Source organism: Podarcis vaucheri (genome assembly GCF_965113315.1).
Source record: "Podarcis vaucheri genome assembly, chromosome: 10".
Lineage (NCBI taxonomy): Eukaryota > Metazoa > Chordata > Lepidosauria > Squamata > Lacertidae > Podarcis > Podarcis vaucheri.
This window is the reverse complement of record NC_138748.1, coordinates 5367722-5393727: the sequence shown is the minus strand read 5'-3', so window position 1 is coordinate 5393727 and position 26006 is coordinate 5367722. Positions and strand designations below refer to the sequence as shown.

At 41.4% G+C, this 26006-nt stretch overlaps 1 protein-coding gene and 1 long non-coding RNA gene across 6 annotated transcripts in view; one reads left to right on the top strand and one right to left on the bottom strand.

Annotated features, from left to right (window-relative positions):
- CACNA2D1 (calcium voltage-gated channel auxiliary subunit alpha2delta 1) overlaps positions 1-26006 on the bottom strand; it is a 392960-nt gene that overhangs the window by 163285 nt on the left and 203669 nt on the right. For all 5 annotated transcript variants that reach the window (XM_082239529.1, XM_082239530.1, XM_082239531.1 and 2 more), the window contains exon 5: positions 12421-12465. In XM_082239529.1, coding sequence (XP_082095655.1) covers positions 12421-12465 — 45 coding nt within the window. The remainder of the gene's footprint in view (positions 1-12420; positions 12466-26006) is intronic.
- On the top strand, positions 582-10813 carry LOC309541806. Its single transcript, XR_014223952.1, has 3 exons — positions 582-621; positions 1579-1654; positions 10666-10813. It is a non-coding gene; the product is annotated as an uncharacterized lncRNA (long non-coding RNA).

Here is a 26006-nt window from a genome sequence, read left to right as displayed (position 1 = left end):
GCTAAGAGCAATGCTCTTGCAGCAGAGTTTAAAATACTGGCAGTCTACAAAGATGATGGACTAGAAAGTACAAAGGGTGCTGCTACCTGTATAATTGCTAGCAGGCAGTTCAAAGGTTTGGGACCATAGCCTAGGACTGAGCAAAGGGTCCATGGACCCTCCGTTCTAGTGCAGGGAAGAAAGAGAATGAAGGAGCCCATTTCTTCTAAAACCCCTTTCACTGAAAGCACCACAATGAAACACAATTTCAGTTAAATTAATTTACCAGAGAAACAATTACAGTGTACTGCTTCTTGCCACTTCCACTCAAGTTTTTTTTGATATAAATGAGAGTGCTCTCAAAGGGAAGATGTATTCTATTAAAATGATGAATCACTAGCTTCAGGGTTGAATGTTGATTTTTAGCATGGCATAAACACAGCCTTCAAAGGGAATGCTTCTGGGACCAAACTAATACAGGCGTGCCTTCCAGGAAGGATTCTTTGTATTATAATTTATAAACCCCTTAAATCTTTGTAGGATACAAGTGGTGTTATCCTTAAGACTGAAAATTAAGGTTCTTTTAATTTTGTTTTTTGCTTAGGAGAAGAGACAGTTCTTGGGCAGAGATACATATTCATGGTAGGTTAGAATGGGAAAAAAAACTTGCATAGATTTGAATAATGGGATTAGGACACAATGGTCGGTTTTGTCATCGTGCATTGCAATTCAAATACAGCTAAGCATGTAAACACCTGCTCCTTCATACCTTGATATCATTTATAATTTCACCGGTAACAGCCGATTTACCAACCACTGATTAGAAATCAAGCTTCACTGTAAGTGGAACGACCGTATACGCCACTCGGTGACATGTTTGATGGGTGCGGAAGATGCTCATTTCTCAGTGAATGATATTGTAAAGACTAGCTTTGCAAGTGGCCAGTGTCAATCATTCACTCAGTGCCAGTTCATCTGCTTCTCTTTGAGGGGGATGACATTGATTCATGCTGGCATCCCAAATACATTATGGGAAAATGCAAGCTGAAATTTCAGCCAGGAAAAAGGAAGCTCACTATATTGCTACCTGATGTTTTAGTAAGTAGTTTGAAAGATAGGAGGGTAGCTCATTGGTGCAGGTTATGTTTCCAGTATAAACACATAATAATTTATACTCCAGCTGTTCTAATATAGCGAAGGAAACTATGAGATCTGGCACACTGACCAAGGAAAACATCAGCCCTTCAATTGCACTCCAGGTTTCTCTGCCAAATGAAGTGAGAGGGTCTTTTCAGTGGTGGTGTCCCTATAATGCACTGCCGAGAGAGACTCTCCTGGCACCTTCTTTATGGCCATTTGCTGAAGCTCTTCCTGTTCTCCAAGACCTTTCATTTACAATCTATGGATGTTTCAGGGTTTGCACTCAGTGAGAACTTGGTGCTTTATGCCGTTTTTAGTTGCTGAGGTTTCTGCTTTCTGGGGTTGTTGTTTTTTGTTTTGCTTAAAGGGTTTTATTTTATTTAAATTGTCGAGAGAACTTTGTTGAATGGGTGGTATATAAATTTAATAAACAAATAAATACTTTCTCATTCTTTTAAGGTGCTGGATTTTCTGATTGCATAACTAGTTTAAGATTTCATGAGCCAATTCTGGAACTTCTGGAAACATCTGACAGGTGACTTTTGCAAACAGGATGTTGGTCTACACTCATCCATGGTCTGAGCCTGCAGGGACCTTCTTATTTATTTAAAGTGTTGACACCTTGTTCTTCAGCAGAAAACTCTCACAGAACAGCTCATGGACAACCAATAAAAAAATCCTGCTTGCAGGCTTACAGTCTAAGCGAAATGACACAAAAGGAAAAGGGGGTGAGGAGGGGAGATGACGAAAAGTAAACTCAGGCACCAACTCTTAAAGATACATACTAGTTCTTCTGATGGTCATCTGACATGGAAGTTCTCTTTCTAACACTTTTAAACTAAAATGAGTCATGTTGCCATTGCCCATTTCATCCCTCCATGGTGATGATAGTGGTAGGCAGGATGCAAAGAACTCATTTCAGGCTTCAATGATGAGAGAGAAGAGGGTTTTTAAAGGATAAAGGAAAAGCCTACAATATATTCAGGTTTAAATTGCCCCAAAGTGCCTTTTAAGCTATGGATACTATTTTCAAAAACTCTCAGAATAACCAGGGGTGTTAGAGTTCCTGATGTGGCCTGATGTGCTCTCCCTGACGTGTGAGATACTAAGTGGACAATTTGATGAGCCAGGTTGCTGGGATCAGGCCTTGATAGTGGCGCTTCTAAAATGATAAGTGCCAGCTCATGTTTGGCACATTGTTAGCTCTCTGATTTGCTTTCCCACATGCAAAGACACAGACGTTGTGCTGCAGTAAAAACAAAAAACAAGGAGCAATACGGCCATCACTCTTACTATTAGCAAACGATTAACATCTGCGCAAACAGCACTGCTCTATCAGTCACGGCTGCTTTCCAGCGCAGGGGCTTTCTGAAGGGAATTCTCTTTTCTAATAAATCACTTGTGTCAATTAGGGGATGTAGCCCTTGCCAGGAGATGTGGTTGACTGTTCCCAATTAAGCCTTAATGAATAAGAGCAAATGGGATGCTGGAAGCTCTCAGCCGACAATAGCTGTTCAGGGTGTGTGTGGAGGGGGGGGTAGGGAGGGGGGTGAAGTTAATCTAATGGTAAACAAAAAGGAGCAACAAGGTAGACAGTGAACATGACATGGCCCCCTGGAAGTAAATCAGGCAAGCCACAGGTATTTTAAAAATCTGCCCCAAGCCTCTCAGGATATTGCACCTTTCACAGAAAGGAATAATAAAGTCACAAGTAGAAATAAGGGGACCATGTGGGATCAGTCCCCACTCTTTGCCAGCTGCATAAGGCAGGCACAAAAAGGGTGATAAAGCTATATTAGGAATTCAATAGTATGTTCCCGAATGTTCAGGCTATCACTGCCCTAAGCTATCACATAACAAGCGGGTACAGCAATTGAGAATGACATCGACGTGAAGCAGGAGTCTAAATAATGCACTCCTTATCATAGGACAGTATGAGGCACCCACCCACCCCCCAAAAAATCCTAACACAACACGGTTCTATAATTTCTACATCACAATCTAGAATGACACAGCCTGCAGTAGATTTTTTTAGAAGGACAACAACAAATAACAAAAACAGTAGGTTTGAGTCTGTCTCCTGTTGAGACAGATGAACATTAAGGAAAGCCTTTAAAAATGGCCACCTAGAGATAAAGCACAAAATAATGAGGCCATGCGCATACAAAATCTGCACACTCACTATTAATCCGGCACTGGTGGGCCTGGATATTGTTATTTAAATATAAGGCAGGCTGTGTAGCTTATGCCCCACAGGATTTATGGCCTTCACAGAGCTAGTTAGCAGTTTGCCACAGGGCAGGGTTAGCTATTATTTAAAACAACTGGGGCCCTGCAACAAAACGTAGCAGTGTGCTCCCTGGTGTGATCTGAGCCTGTGGCTAAGGGGGGGGGGTGTAGGGGTGTGTGAGAAAAACAGAAGACAGCAGTGAAGGCAGGAGTCCCTGCTCTCTGTGTCAGTCTGTCTTCAGGGCAAGACTTATTCATTAATTTTTGAACAAGGGAAGTTAAACCCAGGCTGGCTGCAAGTCAGTGGAGCAAGAGGATTCTGTGTGCATGTGGATTTGGCCCAAGTCAAATGATAGGTGTTGACAAATCACTTCTCCATTATCAGAGTCTGAAGGGCAGCAGTTGAAGAAGGAGTAAAAAGGGTTTTCTTGTGTGTGTGTGTTTCTTTGTGGCTGATTAGCTGTTTTCCCTGTGTAAAGGTCAGAGGGGGCAGGGTTTCTGTTGAGGCAGGGGATTAGCTGTGGGAGGAGCTTATCAGAGTTTGTAGGGCAGCAGTTGAAGAAGGAGCAAAAAGGGTTTTCTTGTGTGTGTGTGTTTCTTTCTTTGTGGCTCATTAGCTGTTTTCCCTGTGTAAAGGTCAGAGGGGGCAGGGTTTCTGTTGAGGCAGGGGATTAGCTGTGGGAGGAGCTTATCAGAGTTTGTAGGGCATCAGTTGAAGAAGGAGCAAAAAGGGTTTTCTTGTGTCTGTGTGTTTCTTTGTGGCTGGTTAGCTGTTTTCCCTGTGTAAAGGTCAGAGGGGGCAGGGTTTCTGTTGAGGCACGGGATTAGCTGTGGGAGGAGCTTATCAGAGTCTGAAGGGCAGCGGCGCGCGCCTAGCGGCGCGCGCAGTTATACCCATCTTTTAGATTTAGGGGAGCTAGTCTCAAACGTTTGTTGGGGGAGACCTAGGTTTTTTGTGTGTGTGTGTGTGGGGGGGAAGTTATTTGTCCTGTCCTCAAGCTTTTTATGATGGAGGACCTCTGTAGCCACCCCCAACGACACGATCTCAAGATGGAAGGGGAGGGAACAGCTGCAGTCGCCTGTGATTCCTGCGCAATGTTTGCCATCTTGCCAAAGGTTGCAGGCAGCTTTACCTGCAGCAATTGCATGTTGATTGCCCTTTTAAAAGACAAAGTCCAGCAACTGGAGGAACGTGTAGCTACGCTCCAAAGAATTAGAGAGCTGGAGCTCTTCTTGGAAGCAACAGAGCACACCGTCTCCACCAGGGAGGAGACAGGGGACTCCCCTGAGAAGGAGGCTAGTTCACCAACACAGGAGCCAGATATATGGAGAAACGTGACTCAAAGAAGTAGGAGGCCCAGGGTTCACTCTGATTGTTTAGAAATACACAATCGCTTTGAGGTCCTCTCCCCTAGCATGGAAGACGAAGAGCAGACTCCATTTGAGGATCTCTCCCTCATTACAGTCGATCAGGTATATGAAGACGAGCAGCAAAGTCAGTCCTCAGGGAATGTGCAGGCGACCTTGGAACGGACAGCTCACGGAAGAACCCCGACCAAACCCAAGAGGAGGCGTGTAGTGGTGATAGGGGATTCCCTACTGAGGGGAACAGAAGCAGTGATCTGTGGGCCTGACAAGATGTCTCGGGAAGTGTGCTGTCTCCCCGGGGCTAAGATCCAAGATGTAACTGAACGACTGCAAGGAATCATAAAACCCACTGACGAATACCCCTTCCTCTTGGTTCATGTGGGAACCAATGACACTGCAAGCAATAGCCTCCAGAAGATCAAAAGAGACTACGAGGCTCTCGGCAGGAAATTGAAGCAACTAAATGCACAAATTGTCATCTCGTCTGTCCTCCCAGTTGAACGACGTGGCCCAGGGAGAGAGGGGAAAATAGTGGAAGTGAACAGCTGGCTTCGCAAATGGTGTAAACAGGAACGGTTTGGATTCTTAGATCACGGACTGCAGTTTCTTGAAGATGGACTTCTGGCAAGTGATGGGCTGCACCTCACAACGGTTGGGAGAAATGTTTTTGCCAAAAATCTCAGAAACCTCATCAGGAGGGCTTTAAACTGACTAATGTGGGGGAGGGAGACAGTGCTCCTGAAGGTAGGAGTCTATCAATTAATGAAGATGATCATCCAAATGTCATAGACCAAATGGAGCAAACAGCACGCGGACCTAGTGGAGGGAGGAAAAAATCCTTAAATAAGAGACACGGGGGAATGATTAATGGACTTCAATGTCTGTACACTAATGCGCAAAGCATGGGAAATAAACAAGATGAGCTTGAGCTCTTGGTACAGCAAACTAAATATGACATAATAGGCATCACTGAAACCTGGTGGGATAAGTCCCACGATTGGAATGTAATAATGGAGGGATACAATCTATTTCAGAGAAACAGACCAGACAAGAAAGGAGGAGGAGTGGCGTTATATGTCAGGGGTGTGTATACCTGTGAAGAGATCCAAGATTTAGAACCTCAAAGCCAAAGTGAGAGCATTTGGGTCAAAATTAAGGGAGAGAAGAATAACAGAGACCTCATTGTGGGAGTTTACTATAGATCCCCAAGCCAAACGGAGGACATAGATGATGCCTTCCTGGAACAGATGGCCAAGCATGCAAAAGGAAGGGAGATAGTAGTAATGGGGGACTTCAATTACCCGGATATTTGTTGGACGTCAAACTCAGCCAAGAGCATAAGGTCAAACAGATTCCTCACTGGCCTTGCAGACAACTTCATTGTCCAGAAAGTGGGAGAAGCAACAAGAGGAACAGCCATTTTAGACCTGGTCCTAACCAATGTTGATGACCTGGTTAGTGGGGTAGATGTGGAAGGATCATTAGGCGCGAGTGATCATGCTCTTCTGAAGTTTACTATACAGCGGACAGTAGCAGCCAAGCATACTAGGACTCAATTTCTTGACTTTAAGAAAGCCGACTTCATAAAACTTAGGGAAGTGCTGGGTGAGATCCCATGGACAGCAATACTAAAAGGAAAGGGAGTTCATGATGGCTGGGAGTTTGTTAAGACGGAGATAGTAAAAGCACAACGTCAGGCAATACCAATGAGACGAAAACATGGAAGGTGCCTAAAGAAACCAGGGTGGCTATCTAAAGAACTTTTAACTGAATTAAGATTAAAAAAGGATGTGTACAAAAAATGGAAAAGGGGGGAAACCACCAAAGAGGAATTCAAACAAATAGCCAGCACGTGTAGACACAAAGTCAGAAAAGCTAAAGCACAGAATGAACTCAGGCTTGCTAGAGAGGTTAAAAGCAACAAAAAAGGCTTCTATGGGTATGTTCGTAGCAAAAGGAAGAACAAAGAAACAGTGGGGTCACTCAGAGGAGAAGATGGTGAAATGCAAACAGGGGACACAGAAAGGGCTGAACTCCTCAATGCCTTCTTTGCCTCAGTCTTCTCCGATAAAGAAGACAATGCCCGACCTGAAGAATTTGAAGCAAATGATTCAGCAAAGGAAACACAGCCCAGAATAACTAAGGAGATAGTACAAGAATATTTGGCTAGATTAGATGTATTCAAGTCTCCAGGGCCAGATGAACTGCATCCAAGAGTATTAAAAGAACTGGCAGATGTGATCTCAGAACCACTGGCAGTCATCTTTGAGAATTCCTGGAGAACAGGCGAAGTCCCGGCAGACTGGAGGAGGGCAAATGTTGTTCCTATTTTCAAAAAGGGGAAAAGAGAGGACCCAAATAATTACCGCCCAGTCAGTCTGACATCAATAGCAGGGAAGATTCTGGAGCAGATCATTAAGCAAACAGTCTGTGAGCACCTAGAAAGGAATGCTGTGATCACCAATAGTCAGCATGGATTTCTGAAAAATAAGTCATGTCAGACTAACCTGATCTCGTTTTTTGACAGAATTACAAGCCTGGTAGATGAAGGGAACGCAGTGGATGTAGCCTACCTTGATTTCAGCAAAGCATTTGACAAGGTGCCCCATGATATTCTTGTAAAGAAGCTGGTAAAATGCGGTCTTGACTATGCTACCACTCAGTGGATTTGTAACTGGCTGACTGACCGAACCCAAAGGGTGCTCATCAATGGTTCCTCTTCATCCTGGAGAAGAGTGACTAGTGGGGTGCCACAGGGTTCTGTCTTGGGCCCGGTCTTATTCAACATCTTTATCAACGACTTGGATGATGGACTCAAGGGCATCCTGATCAAATTTGCAGATGACACCAAACTGGGAGGGGTGGCTAACACCCCAGAGGACAGGATCACACTTCAAAACGACCTCGACAGATTAGAGAACTGGGCAAAAACAAACAAGATGAATTTTAACAGGGAGAAATGTAAAGTATTGCACTTGGGCAAAAAAAATGAGAGGCACAAATACAAGATGGGTGACACCTGGCTTGAGAGCAGTACATGTGAAAAGGATCTAGGAGTCTTGGTTGACCACAAACTTGACATGAGCCAACAGTGTGACGCGGCAGCTAAAAAAGCCAATGCAATTCTGGGCTGCATCAATAGGAGTATAGCATCTAGATCAAGGGAAGTAATAGTGCCACTGTATTCTGCTCTGGTCAGACCACACCTGGAGTACTGTGTCCAGTTCTGGGCACCACAATTCAAGAAGGACACTGACAAACTGGAACGTGTCCAGAGGAGGGCAACCAAAATGGTCCAAGGCCTGGAAACGATGCCTTATGAGGAACGGCTAAGGGAGCTGGGCATGTTTAGCCTGGAGAAGAGGAGGTTAAGGGGTGATATGATAGCCATGTTCAAATATGTAAAAGGATGTCACATAGAGGAGGGAGAAAGGTTGTTTTCTACTGCTCCAGAGAAGCGGACACGGAGCAATGGATCCAAACTACAAGAAAGAAGATTCCACCTAAACATTAGGAAGAACTTCCTGACAGTAAGAGCTGTTCGACAGTGGAATTTGCTGCCAAGGAGTGTGGTGGAGTCTCCTACTTTGGAGGTCTTTAAGCAGAGGCTTGACAACCATATGTCAGGAGTGCTCTGATGGTGTTTCCTGCTTGGCAGGGGGTTGGACTCGATGGCCCTTGTGGTCTCTTCCAACTCTATGATTCTATGATTCTATGATTCTATGATTCAAGTGGATGCAACTTGCAAGCATCGTTTCTTTGGCATACTCCAAGTTCAGAGCAGAGATGGTGGAGAAGGTAAGTTCAGGCCACATTTACAGACAAACGGTCCCAGTCTGCACTTTCTGAAACAACACAAGAACTAAAACACAGATAGCCTTTGAAATTCACACTTTACTGGATTTTGCAGTGTAGCTCTCCAGTCAAGTAATGCGTACCGAAGTGCACATACTTAGGTAAAGTGTGCACAAAACTGCATTATGTTTGAGGAAATTTGTTTTGAACTATTGTGTGCATTGGGGAAAATTGTATACAAACGTGTAACTGGATAGCTCATTTGGTAAAGCATGAGGCTCTTAATCTCAGAGTCGGAGGTGACAATAAACAGAGTAGAAGGAAAAGGGTTATGAAACAGGAGGCAGAGAGGCACAGTGAACGGGGTAAGAGAGGATAGGCAATTTTGGGTAGCTAAAGAATGCTGTAACTTTTCTTGGGCAGCGTAGGGAGACTGAACAGCGGCACAGCAGGGCTGGCTCTTACATCTGCCAACGGAAGTAAATTATGCAGACAGCCATATGTCAAACAGACAAGAACATCCCTGGTGTTGAGAACACCAGTCAAGCATATTGTGCAGCATCAATATCTGCACATCAATGTGTTAGAAAACAAAGTATATATCTCCTATATGCTACACTATGGAGATGCTTTGCCTAAAAGCATAATTCTCAAATAATGAGACAAGACTGCCTGCACGAGAGGGCCACTGGAAAACTTAATAAGAGGGTTCAAAGTTAAAGGGAAGGATCCTGATTCAGGGACAGCCTTTCTCTTCCAAATCAATATCTAGGAAGGATGAATGCCACCTTATTAATTTCCAAACAGGGACTCGGGAAGAAAGAAGCTCAGGAAAATGAGCTGCTTTGCTCTCAGGATAATTCAATGAGAGCAGAAATTTGTCATCCTACCCAAGGTCAGGGAGCACAGAGCCAACAGCCTGAAATAACGGTTGGGGCAGCTTCCTCACCACCGCACCAGCTTCCCTGGACCTACTTACCGTATTTTTCGCTCTATAACACGCACCCAACCATAACACGCACGTAGTTTTTAGAGGAGGAAAATCCGTAGGCATGCCACCTGTAGGTATTTCCTCCATAACACGCACAGACATTTCCCCTTACTTTTTAGGAGGGAAAAAGTGAGTGTTATGGTGCAAAAAATACGGTAAGTCCTGTGTGCCCTGAGGGAAGGCAAAAGCAAAGAAGCTCAGGCCACCAGCTCCACTGCTAAAGGCACTTGGCAGAAAAGAGGAGTATAAAGGCAACAAACAAACAAACACTTTCTGCGCATTCATTTCACGATCAGATCATTACTATAGTAAAGGAAAGTGCCTGAAAGAGCAGTTCTTGACAGGCTGAAAGGTGCACGCACACACACGTGGTCTGTCTATAAGAATTGGGGCAACATATAATATTTTAATCAGCCATAAAGGCCCTCACTTAAGAAAAAGTTAGAAACATTTACTAAGAACAACAAAAGCAAAGCCACTTCCTAAACAAAACCAGAGCCTTGGCTATGCAAACATACCTGGGAAGAACATGGAGCAGTGAGGGCGCCACCACCATAAGTTTTATTTCTGAGTGTGGAGGTGCTCTGAATGGAGTATCGCTTGAAGTCACCCACACCCAGAGGAGTTCAGGTTTAAATAACGGCAAGGCTAGGACTGCTTCTAGACAACTACAACTGAACTTGTTTTCCTGATTCAGTCTAGCAAACAATTGTTATATAGTATTCATTTGCCGTCCTTAGTAAGCAGAGGTCAAAAGGCCAGGTTGTTCAGATGGAAAGTGCTGCCTCTGGGTTTGTTAAAAGTTTGAGATATCTCTGTTAGCGTAAAGGCAGGAAGAGCAAACGAGATAACCCAAGCAGGATCTGCAGTAAGTCCATCAGACTTGAATATTATTGAATTTTCTTTTTTAAAAAATAAAAAAACACAAAAACCAGAAACCTAGAGTACAGAAGAAACAACTCACAACAGCCCTTGGGTTTTAAATATTTCAGGCCCTGAAAAGCCACAGAGAGTTTAAAATAGTAATTTAATTGGCATTTCATTCCACACTATTGCTTGTAACGCTATGTAATTTATTTATCGACCAGGTTTCTGCTTGCTGACTGACAGCTGCTCAGAAAGTAAAACACTAATGATGCTTGGTGGTGTTTTTGACCCTTTAGGTGTCAACAGTTAGGGTCCATTGCCACAGTTGCTAGAACAACACTACAGATTGGAGGCAAAATAGGCTCTCAAGCATCTCAGCCCTCAAGCTGCGAGGAAGACGCGGCTATTTCTTGACACTCTGCTAATATATCTAAACCACAGGTTACCATTTGCTAGAGTAAAATAAATATTTGTTTTAAAAAGACTACAGCTCCATGGTGGTTGTTTTTTGTTATCATACCCTTTCGACCAGCACCATCTCTTGGTACAGGAGCAAGGGCCTGGCCATCGTGGGAGTTCCTAGAGAGACAAAACCTAGGTGCAGGTCTACTTTGATTTTAATCAGTGTAGTCAAAAGTAATGCTGCTCTTCTCCCCCACCTCTTTCCTGCCACACATTCTCCCCCACTCTCCAAGTGAGTTAGGAGATTATTCAGTAGTACTGACAGATGTTGACAGATGTTGCTGTTTGCCTACCAAGTTCCCACTCAGACACAATATATTTTAGTATTGTATCTCATTTGACTATTATAATGGCCTAAAGCTCAATGAAAGAGTTCCAAATTCAGTTATTGAAATCGCTAGTTAAAATAGTTCAAGCACCAGAGCTGGGAAAGACCTGCTAGTCTAACTGCATGGGACTAAGCTCACTGGACCATCAAAGGGTAGCTATCGATGTTCATTGCACTGATGTGGCGTTTCTGGTACACAATCTCAAGCCCACCGCTCATGCCTGGTGAAAGAGGCCTAGATACTCTCTGAATTACTCATAATCAAAAAAAACCTAACTAGATTCCTTGGTATGAGTGGACAGAATCCAATGGCTTGACAGTTAATCTGGGAAACAAACAGACAGGCCCATTACAAAAGAGAAATCTCACAAGGTAGTTTCTTCCATAACTCAAAGTTGAAAACTGCTGAACTAGAAGCAAAAAAGTTACTCAAATGTTAATTAAATGGCTGACTATGGATACTTTTAAAATTCACCGTAAACGAATCCTGCACCTTCATCTTATCTAAATTTCCATATTCCATTTATGCAACTCAGATACATTTGTCTGACAAGATCAATGTACTCTCTTTAATTATCTTACAGCAACAGTGTCAAGTGTAACAGTGAGGCCATCAATCGTAAATCACATTTTATTACTAGGTGCAAATGAAGCATGTTGATCTATCTGATTAATGCATTTAAAGAAACTGTATTAGTTTATAGATTGCACCTACAATGTTTATTTTAAATTAGCAAGCTGTATTATTTGAAGTAGAAAACAACTTCCCCTTTCATCCAAGTATTGTCAGGATTTCAAAGTCAAATTCTAAACAGACCAAACAAACAAAAGCACTGACCGTGCGCTCATGGTAATTTACTGTCACATAGTTTTGGAAGATAAGCTGCTCCACTGGCCTCCTAAATAGGGCCATGGGATCACATGCTCCCTCCCTCCCCATCTAACATGCCTAACCCAAGGCTACTGGACAGCCACTTGGGGGTGTGACATTTTAAGAAGGACATATGCTCATAAACTCCAGTGTGTGTAGCCTTGAGCCGAACAACTGATATCCCAGATAGATAAAATATAGAATCAACTGCACTACCTTGACCTACATGAGTTGGTACTTAAATAAGTGTACACTTTCAGCCAATCCCCCCCCCCAAAAGGGAACCTAAATATGGGGTGTATTGTGGGGAAAGAGAAACTATAGTGAAAATCTACCGTCTTTGGGGAACTTGAGGAAACATGTGCTTATATATTCATAAATGTTACTTACTTCATTCAGGTCATCCTTTGCATTGTAGTAGACAATATCATTAGTCTGTGTAGGAGGGAAAAAATGGAATTAATTTTTGTTGAACCCTATAATACAAAAAAAGACACTACAAAGCCATTAACATCGAAGTTAATTCTGCATTTTCTGAACTTAAAAAATATGACTGTTAATTTCCCCATTTGGTCTGGTCTTAAATACCAGCCATAGCATGCTGGTGTGATGACCCACAATGCAGGGATCTCACAGGGCACAGCGGAGGATTCTGATGAGGACATGTGTCAGGCTACTTTCTTGTTGGAGAACCACCAGTAGCCATTCAGGAGCCATTTGTCCCTGTTTTTAAGTCTTAAGGGTATGCATTATCAACAGTGGATGCAATCCCAAGGCTAGGTCCACCAAGATGAGCAGGAATCGGACCCAGCAGATCTCTGGCTGGCTACACCAGCCTTGTCCCAGCTCTGCCAGTGATACACCACCACATCTGCCCCATTCCAGTTTAGCTGAGACCCAGCCAACTGACCCCAGCAGATCTTAAGTTGGCAGAAGCCTTGAAAAAATAGGTGTTCTGGGGGCATGGTATGGGCATGACCAGGGAGAACATGGGCTGAATCCTAAACTCATTCTGCATGGTCATGTTCCCTGATAACCTGGCATAAATTAAACTGGCAAAAAGCGTTGTGTAACTCAAACTCTATTTTAAATTACCCCCCCCCGCCCCCGCCAGGCTTAAGCACAGGCTCAGGCACCAGCCTGAACAAAGTTTGGATCTGGCATACTTTATGCTACTTTAACTTAAGATGGCATAATTTACACAGGATTCCTATATTTAGGAGTGTCCCCCTAAATATCTGGCACCTGATCCATTTTAGAAGAACAGCTCTTGGACTCTCCCTGACTCAGGGCTCATTCACACTTCTGCTTGTACCATGGTTAAAAAGCACAAGTCTGAGCGGTTTTGTGTTTGCCCCACAGCTTTCCATGGAAAACATGCTTTTACCACTCAATCAGAACAAACAGCAAGCTTCAGAAAGCCCATTTGCCGTTTGGTCCAATTCTGCGGTCAACCACGGGTTTTGCCCAGGCAAATGCGGAAGGGGTAACAGCGGTGTGGATGAGTCCTTAGGCATGGGCTGGCTATAGAAGTTTGCTACCATTCTGCGCAGGTTGTCAGGTCTCATCAGAAGCAAAGTCTATTAACCATTAACTCAGCTTGTAGTGAATTTCAACATAAACAGCTGAATACAACACAAAAAACAGGATAATTCATAATCTACAAAGGGAGGGTTTTTCAAGACCTCAAGAGAACACTATCAGTTATGCATCAATTTTACTGTGCTTTTCTTCAAAACTCCACCTGCAATTATTACAATGGGTTTTACGTATGGTTTAAAGAACTGAAGTGTACTTTATATGATAAATCTAAATAGATCTAACAACACACATTTCTATCAGAACCCCTTTCTCCCGCTCATTACTGCTGGCTTTATACCAAATCCAGAATGTTAAACATGAACTTACTGTTCGTCAATACAAGAGAAGAAATTCCTATCGCCATTAGAGACCCAAGCTAATTGGCAGTGCATCGATCTCTCTCTGAAACCTGGTGGGCCATACTCAAAGAAGCAATTTACAACTTAGCATGTCGCTTTCAGGAAAGGACGATAGCAATCAAGTTTAAATTTCCTTTTACTCCTGTTAGGTTCTGCACTTCTTATATTGAACTGACACAATCTCATCAGGTGGTTCTGCTTAAAAACTTCAAGTTAAAAACCCCTCCCCTATCCCAAAAGACACTTGATTTTATTTTGTCCCTGGTATAAATAGCAAATAGCTGGGAAAAGAATGTTTCTCTGCACCCTTATTTGAAAAAAATTATCTGTTATGACCCAAAAGCATTTCATGAGTATCTGCCAGTGGCATTTTTGCTCTTGTAAAACTTAAAAGAGTTAAGATGACTTCCATTGTTGTTTAAATATAATAGGGAAAGATCACAACACAGTGATTTCCCTCAGTGAAGTGCTGGTACTCATATATTGTTAAAAGTGTCATGAGTGACAAAATTACTGCCATGGACAGCGAAAAAGAGGTGTCAGTACTCCATACTGGTAAGCACTGTCACACAAAAAACCTAGTCTTCACAGTCATCCTCTAACATGCACATGTGGCAAGGTATTTCTTTAACATGCTTAAATGTTCTATATAATGTTCACATTTGAAGGTGATCATTTGAGGCTCATTCATTCAGCTTAAGAAAAGACAGAAGGCATATCTGTCCAGCATCGTCCTTCCTGCAGTGGCCAACCTAAGGGTGCTGGGAAGCCCACAATCAGAATATGATGGCATTTACCTCACAGGAAGCTGCCTTATAGATTAGGACAGTCTAGACAATCTAACCTAGTATTGTCTCTAGTCTGATTGGCAGCAGCTCATTGGGGGTTTCAAGCAGAGGTATTGAGGTATTCAAGCAGGGATTGAGCCTGACAACTTCTGCAAGTTTCTTCCTCATAAACTGCAGGGATTTTGGTATGTGATTCTTTGGCCACGTCTTAATTATGTGTGTTTCTCCCTATTCCCATGCAGAACATGCTTTTCTTTCTGCAACATCTCCAATGGTAGTTTTTTACATTCTTAATGGACAGAGGTTCCACATCTTTACCTCCAGGCTGAAGATTACACCAGGGTATCAAGATATGCGAGTGAGACAGATCAGTCTTCATCCAGTTGTGGGGACAGACAAGGTGGATGGCTGGGGGAATGATGTGTTTCCAGACAACTTTGCAATAACGAAATACAATTCACACATGAAGAGTGGGATGCTTTGTACGCTTAGATTTCTCATCTATTCCCATGGCCTTATCAAATAATCTGGAGCAGAACAACAAACAAATGTAAAATTGGTTCCTATATGCCAAGTAAATACTGCTTTTATTAAGTCTCCTAAGATACTTCTCTTTAATACCTTTGCCTCCACTTGGGTAATTCCGTGTGTAAATAAGGATGCTCTGTTTCTCTGTTTTTAAGATTGCTATAGCTCAGTGTTAACCTCACACTTGAAGAAGAAAAATAATCCTACCTTGCCAAATTTACTTTTTCTGATAAAGTTGTTAGAGGCCCCTGACTTTACCCAAACCTCTCATTCCTTTAGCTATTTCCTACCCAAAGAAATGAGAAATTGTGAAAACTCTGTGAGATTCCCCCCTCCTTTGAACAGCAGACCCTGTTTTAAGGTAAATCACCGCAAACGGCACTGCTGGCATGGGTTGCCATATGTCCGGATTTTTCTGGACATCCCCCCCCCCCGATTTCTGTCCAGACACTGCTTCTGACTGCTGTATTCCAGGTACGTCCAGGAAATTTTAGACATATGGCAACCCTGTAAAGCTCACTGGCCAATGACATTATCAACCCTACACAGGGGCATTGTGAAGATTAAAAATGATATAATTCTGCTGCTGCTGCTGCTGCACCAAGTTCTTTGGAAGAAACTTAAGACATTAATGTGATTAATAAATAAGTCTTGTACTGAAGTAGTTTACTCCAAATAATTTAAATCTTACTTTTAAAATCAGTTATACGCTTCTGATTAGCAATTGCTTCAGCTTCATGTTTATTTTATAACTGCAACTCTCTAAATGCTATAAAACTCAGCAAGACTAATTACTTGATGTACCCAGAAAATAATGAAAAGAGGAAACACATTAGAGCAAAGCAGAGGAAAGCCTTGAGTGTCAACAGACGACATGGCTCTGTTTTCAGGCTGCTTTGGTCATTAGAACAGCAACACAAATGCAGTCTTTTGACAGTTCTAACTACTAGAAATGATGTTTCATTTCCTCCTCCTTCAGTTCTCCCTTCAACTTAGCACCTTGTAAGAGTAGCTGCAGTTAGAAAGTCATATAAGAGGCCAATATAGATGGCAGTGTGAATTGACTGGCTCTTGTCTCAAAATTCCCATGAACAATTAAGGCCCCATCTTCACTGTGCTTTTAAAGTAATATTATACCAATTTAAACAGTCATGACTTCCACCAAAGAACTGTGGAACTGTTCTTTGTTAGATGTGATGAAAGTTGTGAGGAGACCCCGATTCCGCTCTCAGAACTCCAATTCCCAGAGACCCCTGGGAATAGAGGTTTATCATTAAGCCACTATAAACTGTGAGCGCAAAACAGGTCTCCAACAATTGTCACCACCTGCAACAGACTACATAATTTTGGGGGTGGGGTGGGAACCATCACTGTTTAAAGTGGCATGACACTGCTTTAAATGAAGATGGAGGTCTAAGTTTGAAATGATAAGTATATTTGTGGGGAAATAACACCCACTGACTCTTTGTAGTTAGTTGTACTGACAGTGCATTTAGTTTGTCAGCCTTCTTTCAACTTTTATTGCATTTTTCTTCAGAGCATAATGCTTCATATTCTTCCCTTGAAGGTTCCCCCCCAGCCAGTTATAAAGGAAGATTTCACTCGCAGCAATAGACTATTTTTAAACTGCCTACTGGTTTTGAAATTTCCTATTATTTGTTAGTTTACTGTTTTCTATACAACTAGAAAAACATTTTCAATGCACTGCCACATACCAGAGATAGTCAACATGGTGCCCTTCAAATGTTTTAATCTGCATCAGCCCCACCCAGCATGAACAATGGTCTGGGATGGTGCTGTAATCCCACAACAGATGCCCTAGGGTTGTGTCACAGCAGCTGGTGACCACTGGCCCAGTGCTGGACCATAGGCTGAAGTTTGAGATGACCCAGGAGCCATGAGAAAAAAGCCAGAGGGCAAATCAGGTGTATATAGAAAGGGGGGGTAAGATTGCCTGACTTCTGGAGCAACCCAGAAGTCAGGACCAAATAATAACCAGAGATACAGGAATACACCAGTGCTCAAGAAGACTTGAACAAGGCTCAGCTGAGAACAGGAAGCATTTCGTACATCTTGGGCAGGCAGAATCAGTTCAGTTTTAGTATGTTGTATACTGCCCTGTGACTGTATGGTAAAGGGAATATAGAAACAAACAAACACCAAAACTCAGTTTAAAATAATGTAAGAATAGGATCTGACCAAGGTCTGCATATTCTAATGTTCTTTTCAAAAACAAGAGCACAAGGGGATCCACTGAGTATTGGCTTGTGATCTCCTGATGAACTGTGGCCTTTTAAAGCTATTTAATTAATCGTACAATGCCAGTAAAATTATTTTTTAAAAAAATAAGTGCACTTAATGGCCAAACCACTGAAAGGTGGAAGACTACGACCAGCGTTGTCTTTACTTCTTGACCTTGTGCTTGCAGCTATAATGATGGGGAGAAACTGCTATTTTTAAAACGTTAGAACATGAGTTATAATAATAAACAAAATATTACAAACTCATATGAAGTTAGCATTTTCATCTTAAGTCCAATGGCCAGAGATCTGGGCAAATTCATACAACCAAGTTTTTGCCACTGTTTAATTTAAAGCATCACATCTCAGCCTTTGAATCTGCCAGTCTGCATTTGTGTTCTCAGTGACAGATAGTTGTTTTAATATGCACAAGTAATATATGGAAAGCTTATTGTCATGCAATCAGATTGCTGAGGGGTGCCTATATCCAGCCTCTTTATCGTGCAATGATGAGAATCCAGCTACTTTTTCTCTCCACCTCTCAATTAACCTTTGCCAAGGATTAATGTGTGTCAAAATGGTCACTGTCACAGCTAGCAGATGCAAAGCCCTGACTTGTGTTGTAATATCTATATGCTAAGCTGCCAAATGTCACACTCTGGGCATGTTTTCATGTACTGGTGTCATACAACAAGGCTTTTTGCACTGCAAAATTCCACAGAACAGTGTATGAGGGCAGCTGTCAAAAGCTATACAGTTTTATAGCATCGGCATTTAAAATTTGATTGCAGTGCCTAGGATGAGAACTGTCCACAAGAATGCAGTAAACTGTACATATGAAAGTAGTAAACAGCCATACATCATGTCTGACAAGTTATCTGTGTAGACTAGTATTGTCTAACTGGAAGCAACTTTTTAGGGCATCAGGAAGTGGTCCTACATTGCCTATTATTTCATCTTCTTAAGTGTAGATGCTGGGGGTTTAATTCATGGGCTCTTTTGCTGAGCTATGGAATCTTCCCTTGTCAACTAACTACACTTTGTAGACCTTGAAATGGTCTTAAAACATGGAATAATTTGGTTTATTAAGTTTGGACCACACCTGGATAGGAGAAGTTCCATGTAAGCTATCATGGGGTACTTGAAACAAGGGCAAGCAACAATAAACCAACAATAGCTGTGTTCACACAGTCATACTAGCAAACCACCAAGCACAGGCTGCGCGGCTCCACTGTCCACAACTTTAGCAATACAGGTGAAGAAAAGCCCAAAGACTGTTTATGTTTGCATGCACCAGTACTTCATTTTCTGTTTTTGATTACCAGTGGTAGATTTGTGATCTGTGGAGTCTTCTGTGCACAGACATTATCCATTCATCTAAATAAATGTGATTATGTCAAAAAAAAATGATAGAGCAAAATACGTAAGAATCACTTCATTAATAACATGGTTTTTGTTTGTTTTTTCCTATTACATTATTAAATGGAGACTTTTTGTTTCTAATTAATGATATATGCTTCTAATGTTTGATGTTTTATTATGCTTTTATATTTGTTGGAAGCCACCCAGAGTGGCTGGGGCAAGTCAGTCACATGGGCAGGGTACAAATAAATAATAATAATAATAATAATAATAATAATAATAATAATAATAATTGCTGCTGCTGGTGCTGGTGCTGCTGCTGCTGCTGCTGCTACTACTCCTACAAAGGTATTTTAGGAGCAAAATGAATGATACTTCAAAGATTGTCAGAAAATATTCACATATGTTAAATGCTCTTGTGCTATAGCAGAATGTAAATATTTCTGCAGCTAAACTGAATTAAAGTACAATACAGGTTTAAACTTTTTTTTATTCTCCCCTTCCCTTCCTTTTCCACTTAGCCTAATTAAGCTATTGCCTTAATTCCATCCACCATTAATGAGGATGAAATTTGGCAAAACATTTTTTTAAAAAAATTGTTGAACCAAGCATCCCCTTCCATTAAAAAATGGTATATGTAAGAAAAACCCAACCCATTTATTTTACAGACAGACTTACATTTTGTGTAACTCAGAGATACTGAAAGAAGCAAGAAAGAACCAAACAGCAAGACTCTTCAGGGAAGCTGAGTCCTGATCTTTTCCACTGTGTAGATGTGGCCCTCAAGTAAACAATTATGAGCATGCTCAGAACAGATTATTGCCTCCTTTGCATAACAGAAAATAAGACTTGCTAATGTGCTTAGTTTGCCATCGTGGTGATGAGAGGCAGAGGAAACTACACAACCACAGCTTAGAGCCAGGAGCGCTCTTCACTAACCACAAGCTATAGCTCACCCTGCATCAGTTATCTACTACGATAGATGACAAGAACCAAGAGTACTTGTGCCCCTTTGTAAAAATGGATAACCACAACCCTCGTACCTTTGCACCACTGAGGACAGACTTAATCAGTGCTATTTTTCTAGAAAATGAGGTGCTGGAACTCACCATGAGCGCCTCCCTTGCTCTCTTATAGGTGCAATGGCGACCACCTGAGAGGTGCAGGAACAGAGTTTCAGTAAGTTCCAGCTGAAAAGCCCTAGACTTTAATTATCACTGCTCCCACCTGACACAGTAACAGTATTAGGAAAACCTAGGCATGCCAGCTTGTGACAGGCTTGGGGGGAAATTCTTCTGTTAGAAAGCATTTCAAGAAAGGAATAAAACCATAAAGTAGCCTCTTTAAAAGAATACCATGAGCAAGGTAAACCTATTCATACAAATAGGTTTACCTATATCTATTAAAAAAAATGTGGGGGGACAACAAGGTGCGCACAATAGACTAAGTACTATCAGCTTAGAGGAGAAGGCACATTATTTTCTTGTAAAGTATAAGAAAATAATGTCATAAACCTGGCATTGCACTGCTGAATAAGTAGACCTATCATTCATTTTTTAAAATCCTATGAAGATAGACCCACTTTGAACTATCTTATTTTGCAGTGTCGTGGCTCCTTATGTTCCTTTGTAGACCGCCTACTTCATTAGATGTATCTAATTGCTTGGAATTTGGCTTAATTGACTGTCCTCTGTGAAAAAAATGAACCCCAAGTATCCTTTCAATTAGCATCACCACATTGCCCCTCACATCTTCCACTTCAGAAAGAAAATGTGGTGATGGGGGAAATAATCCAGACACGATGCTTAATATCTAGCTAAATATGCTTCAGAAGTGTAACTTGCTTATTCAAGGCTCCTCCACACAAACACGTCCTACGGTGTTTTATCATACTTCAAAGGGGTGTGTGTGTGAGTGTTGTTGGTGTAACGTGAAGAATGGGTTAAATTACAGTGCTGGGGCTCATGTCTTGAGGTAGCATATGTCCCACATCTGCATGTTCAGAGATAAGAGACCAGGGGTGCGGAGTTACTCTAGCAACACCAGCAAGGCCAAGTGTATGACTTCTGGAGTAGTTCCTGTTGGTTCAGGAATGTAGAGACAGGTATAATGGTCTCTTGGCTAGGGCATTGTTTTCATTATGCCTTGTCCTGTCCTGATGCTCTCCTGTTCCGCTGTCAGGGTCTTACTCTGAATCTGTGAGAGTTAAGGGGAAATGCTGGGGGTTTTACACAGCAGCATTGGTAGCATAGTGATAGTGTTTGTGGATCTGTACATATGTATCTTTACCTGAAAGATCAGAATAACTGTACATAGTAGATAGCAGTATTTAGCTATTCTTCTGGGACCCTGCATACTCTGATGGCACATCACACTGGCTGAGGTGTGGTGAACTTCCAACTGACTTCCACAAGTCACCAACAAGTGTGTGTGTGTGTGTGTGTGTGTGTGTGTGTGTGTAAAAGAACATGTGACCAAATCTTTCTGCCTCTCACAAAAAAACATACAGCATACAGAATTTACAAATAATGAATGGCCATCACATGATATCATAGATGTAGGAAATCATAATATGAAGATCATTGGTTTGCTGTGGTGGGACAAGGCAAGCAGTTAAATGCAATTAAATAAATAAACCATATTATTTGAGGACTGGTGCAGATATTACATAGGAGTTTAAATGCTGGTTTAGAGAGTCTTGCCTTAAACACAGTTAAAGACTACATGGCACCAAACTTAATTACATTAGACAAATTCAGTTTCCTAATTAATCGGAGTGACAAAGGTAGGGTAACTCTCTTACAGTCCTGTTCCTGTGCTTTTTATGAAAACAGTAAAGCGCCAAATAAAGACCAGATCATCAAAATCCACACACACATTCTGTGTTCACTACGGAAATGCTATGAACCTGTCTCTGAATTTAATCTAAATCTTTATAAATATAGGCAAATAAATACATAGAAACAAGAAGAATTGTGAAAGGTACTAATAGGTTAGTAGCTTGTGAGTTCATTAGAGTGGTGTACAACTGCTCTTCTTGAGAAGGTGGGACAAGAGTGGGGAGTCATTCCTCTGGAAGTTCAAGAGCATAGCATTAGAATTGTTATACTACATGCATACGCAAGGAAATGTTCAAGAAGTCAAAGCAGGCATTTGCCAATGCAGAGAACATTCAGCAAATTAATTGATCCCTTGGAAACCTGAGGAACAAGCAGCTCTCAAGTCCTGGACTTCACAACTGCAACAGAAAACAATGAACTGCAGAGCATCTAGTAACTTTGGCTGATTTGTTTGCTAGCAGCCATAGACAATCACCACTTCACTTCACTAGGCCCTTGTCTTTTTCTGCCACTGTGTTTATGAGGCATGGTTCTTGCTGGGGTTTGTTTTTGTGTTTTGTTAAATATTTATAAAAGAGAAATGTTTGCTGACTATTAAAAAAGAAAGTAAGCATGCACATGGCCTTGTAAACTGTACACATGGGAGCCAACTCCTAGGGGTTGAGGTTCCTTTGGGGGCCCCAATAAAATATTCGAGAGGAACGGGCCCCTAAAGTTGATGGGCATTGTCATTCAAATGGTGTTCATGTGCTGTGTCTTGTGGATGATTATGCAGAGCGGGGCTTACCTGCCCCCCCCCCCGCAATATTTTATTCAAGTTGGCACCCCTGATTGTACACTTTGGTCAGTAGTCAAAGTAGAACATGGATGGCTAGTCTCTAGCAGGGCAATGTTGACCTAGTGAGGGTCAGATGACTGCAGATTTGGACCTGGATCACACTCATGAAAACACATCTATTCACAAAGGGACTTTTCTATGAATACTTCACTTTGCTGTCCTGTACCACTAACATGAGTCTGACCAAACTGCGGGAGGCAGTGGGAGACAGGAGTGCCTGGCGTTCTCTGGCCCATGGGGTCACGAGGAGCCGGACACGACTAAACGACTAAACAACAACAAACCACATATTGCATTCGCTTTTAACAGATAAGAAGTTGCTCCTTTGCAATTATATAGTTATTTAATTTTAATTGGACAATCATCTGATTAATTTGTTAAAAGCTAGAAAGCCAATCAGCATTTTATTAAGAAAAACTTTAATCTTTTAACTTTAATCTTTTACAGCCCTACTTTCCAGACTGCAGCTGCTCTCCAGGAGTTAGCTCTCACCAACTTGAAATAGCTATTAAATCTGCAGCTCCATCTGGAATGGAAAATGGCAGATAAAATAATTAGAATCTTACAGCAGTGTTAAGAGGTCTTTGGAGGTGCTTAGAAAGCAGGGGAAGAGAGAAGACATCAGCTTCCAGTAAGCTTCTGTTAACAATGCAGTCTGTTCATTACACAAGGCTAAAGTACCTGCAAGGTGCTAATTAATTCAATACCATCATGCATTTTGTTTTTAATAAGGTGTTTGTTGGGGAGGGTGGATTGTTAGACTGAAAAGGATAATGCATCCGTGTTTTCTTTCCAGTGGTATTTAAATGGCACAAAAAAATTGAAGTGGTACAGGACTCAGTTTTTGCCTTTCAGAAGCTAAGCCATTTCTAATTAGTTTTGTGATCAATACGTGGAGGTGATCCATGATCCTGGTTCATACATCTAGCTAAAATTGAATGACTAAAAAAATATAAGAAGCCCAAAAGCTTTGTGAACATTTTTCCCAATCAGATGTAGGCTGTAGCAGACAATGAAGAGGGGCGCCAGTGTTCACCTAACCTTCAGTCACCTGTGTTGCTACTGAATACCGTACAAAGACAAGGAAAGGTGGCGAAGTCAGCACGGTGCATGGCCGGGTGCCATATTGGTTCTACTGGCGCACTTGCACTGCGCCAAGCTTGCCACCACCTCTCCCTTCTCCCTCACAGTCCTAGCTGTGGGCAGCTGGAGGCCAGGTGAGTGCCACTGTCTGCTACAGATAATTATATTTTTTGTTTTCTGATCTTTTCACCATGTGATCCTTTGCTTTAAAAAAGTTGCATATCCAGATGAAATGGAATAAATTTGAATTATACTCTATGCTGGCCCCATGGCTGTGAAAGGCCCTCTTGGTGGGTCTGCACCCAATCTCTATGCTGCAGACTTTTTTCAGCATCCTGGAAACAGCCATGTGCCCAAACCATTAATCAAGACACCTTCAGAAACTTCTGTATATAACTCAATGCTCTGAATCAATATCTATCAGCAAGCTTTAATATACTGTATCTCAAGCAATTAAAGCAGAGGACTTATTTTTGGAAAGATACTGGTTGTACCTAATAACTACTTCCTAGAAGACACTTGCGTTTTTCTGCATACATATAAGTAGAAGGCAAATGTAGCAGAAAGACCCAGCTTGTTAAAATTCAAATTGTATACTCCTTACGTTTTTATGTGTAGGGACAATTAATATCATGGACTCGGCTGCAAGAAAATTGCTCTAGCTAACCAACCATTTCAGTTCAATCAAATGTAACTTCAAATATAATTGTATATTCAGAGAATATCATTTATTTTATATGCATCCTTATCCATTCTCTCTTCAAAGCATAACACTTCTTCTTCTTCAAGAAAAGAAAAGCAACTCCTTGCACTTTAAAATCAGCATTGAGCATACCAGGTCTATTTTCAAACATTTCAGCCTGTACTTCCATGTCACAACTAAGTTAATATTTTAGTTGGTGAATCAAATGATCTTTGTCCTGGAGAGGACTGGCGAGTGGTCTCTTTCTGCGCCACAGAACTGATCAAGCTGGAAAGGCATAGACCTGGACGGTAACCACAACTGGACACTACTGAAAACACCATGTGAGAACAGGACATAACAGAATTAAAATAGTCTAAGAAGAAAAGGGACATGTCATGTTCAGATAAGTGACATGATGATAAAGATAACCAGGCAAGGAAGAATGGCAATGAAATGTTTTTTTCCCCTCCCAATGTACCAACAATTCAATATTGTGCATTTTTCCTTTACAGTAATTTGTGAAGATTCTTCAGAGTCTGTGACACTTCTGTAATATGCACCTAATATATGCAGATAAAGTCCATTTTAATTAGCAGCATGTTCGAATTTGGTGTGGGGAAGAATTATGAGCCAATACTTAATAAAAACTGCTGCCTTTTAATTTGAGTGTACATTTAACAAGGTCTCTACCATTCCTTTGCAATCTTAAGTCACCCTTTTTAGTAATTATCCCATTCACTTCAGCTTTAAATTATAGATGCAAGCATTAAAAAGCTATTAAAACTTTATTATAGAAGGTGCCATTAAAAATGAATGGAAAATCAAGGCTGAAAGATGCATTCTGTAAAATAGATTTTTCTTTTTTGCCACTCTTCCAAGGTAGGGCTTCCAGGGCATTGACAGTATCCAAAGAGAGATGTTTGAAATGAGCATGAGAGGCTGAGGCGTGATGTTCGGCATTTCAATATGAAACATTGGCAGGTTTGTGAAATTCAGAATTTGCTTGTGTGTTTAGGAGTTCTTTGCCTGCATGTAAAGGGTAGTAGAAAAAAGACAGTCACGGAACTGAAAAATTGCACAAAACAAATGAAATACCATGAAAATCCCTGAAATGAGAAGTAATTGACTAGAAATATTATCTAATGGAAATAAACTAAATAATAAGAATCAAAAAGTTTAAGGAAAAAATTAGAAAAACCTAAAATTGAACAAAGCCTTAACGGGATGCTGGCTACAAACCTGGTTTCACTGAACTATTCAGTTTCCTCAGAAGGAAATAGAAAAATCATAAACCATAAATGACCAAAATTCAAAAAAAGGGGGTATTCCTTTCTTTGAATTTGTGCCATTTAGGTTTTTTAAACCTTTTTGTAAAGGAACACTAGGATTTTCACAGCCGAGTCCTCAACTCTTTATTACTGTGCTTTGTTTCCTTTAAGTTGGGCTTTGTCTAAAACTTGCCATTTTGTAAATTCAGTATTAGAAACTGTATCTTTGAGTCCTCAATCCTTTATTACTGCGCTTTGCTTCACCTAGGTCGAACTAGGATTATAATACTTCAGAATTTTTGGGAGTTTTACCTCCTTTTTTGAATATTTCTATTAGATAATATTTCTAGTTGATTACCTATCGTTTCAGGGATTTTCACGGCATTTCATTTGTTCTGTGCACA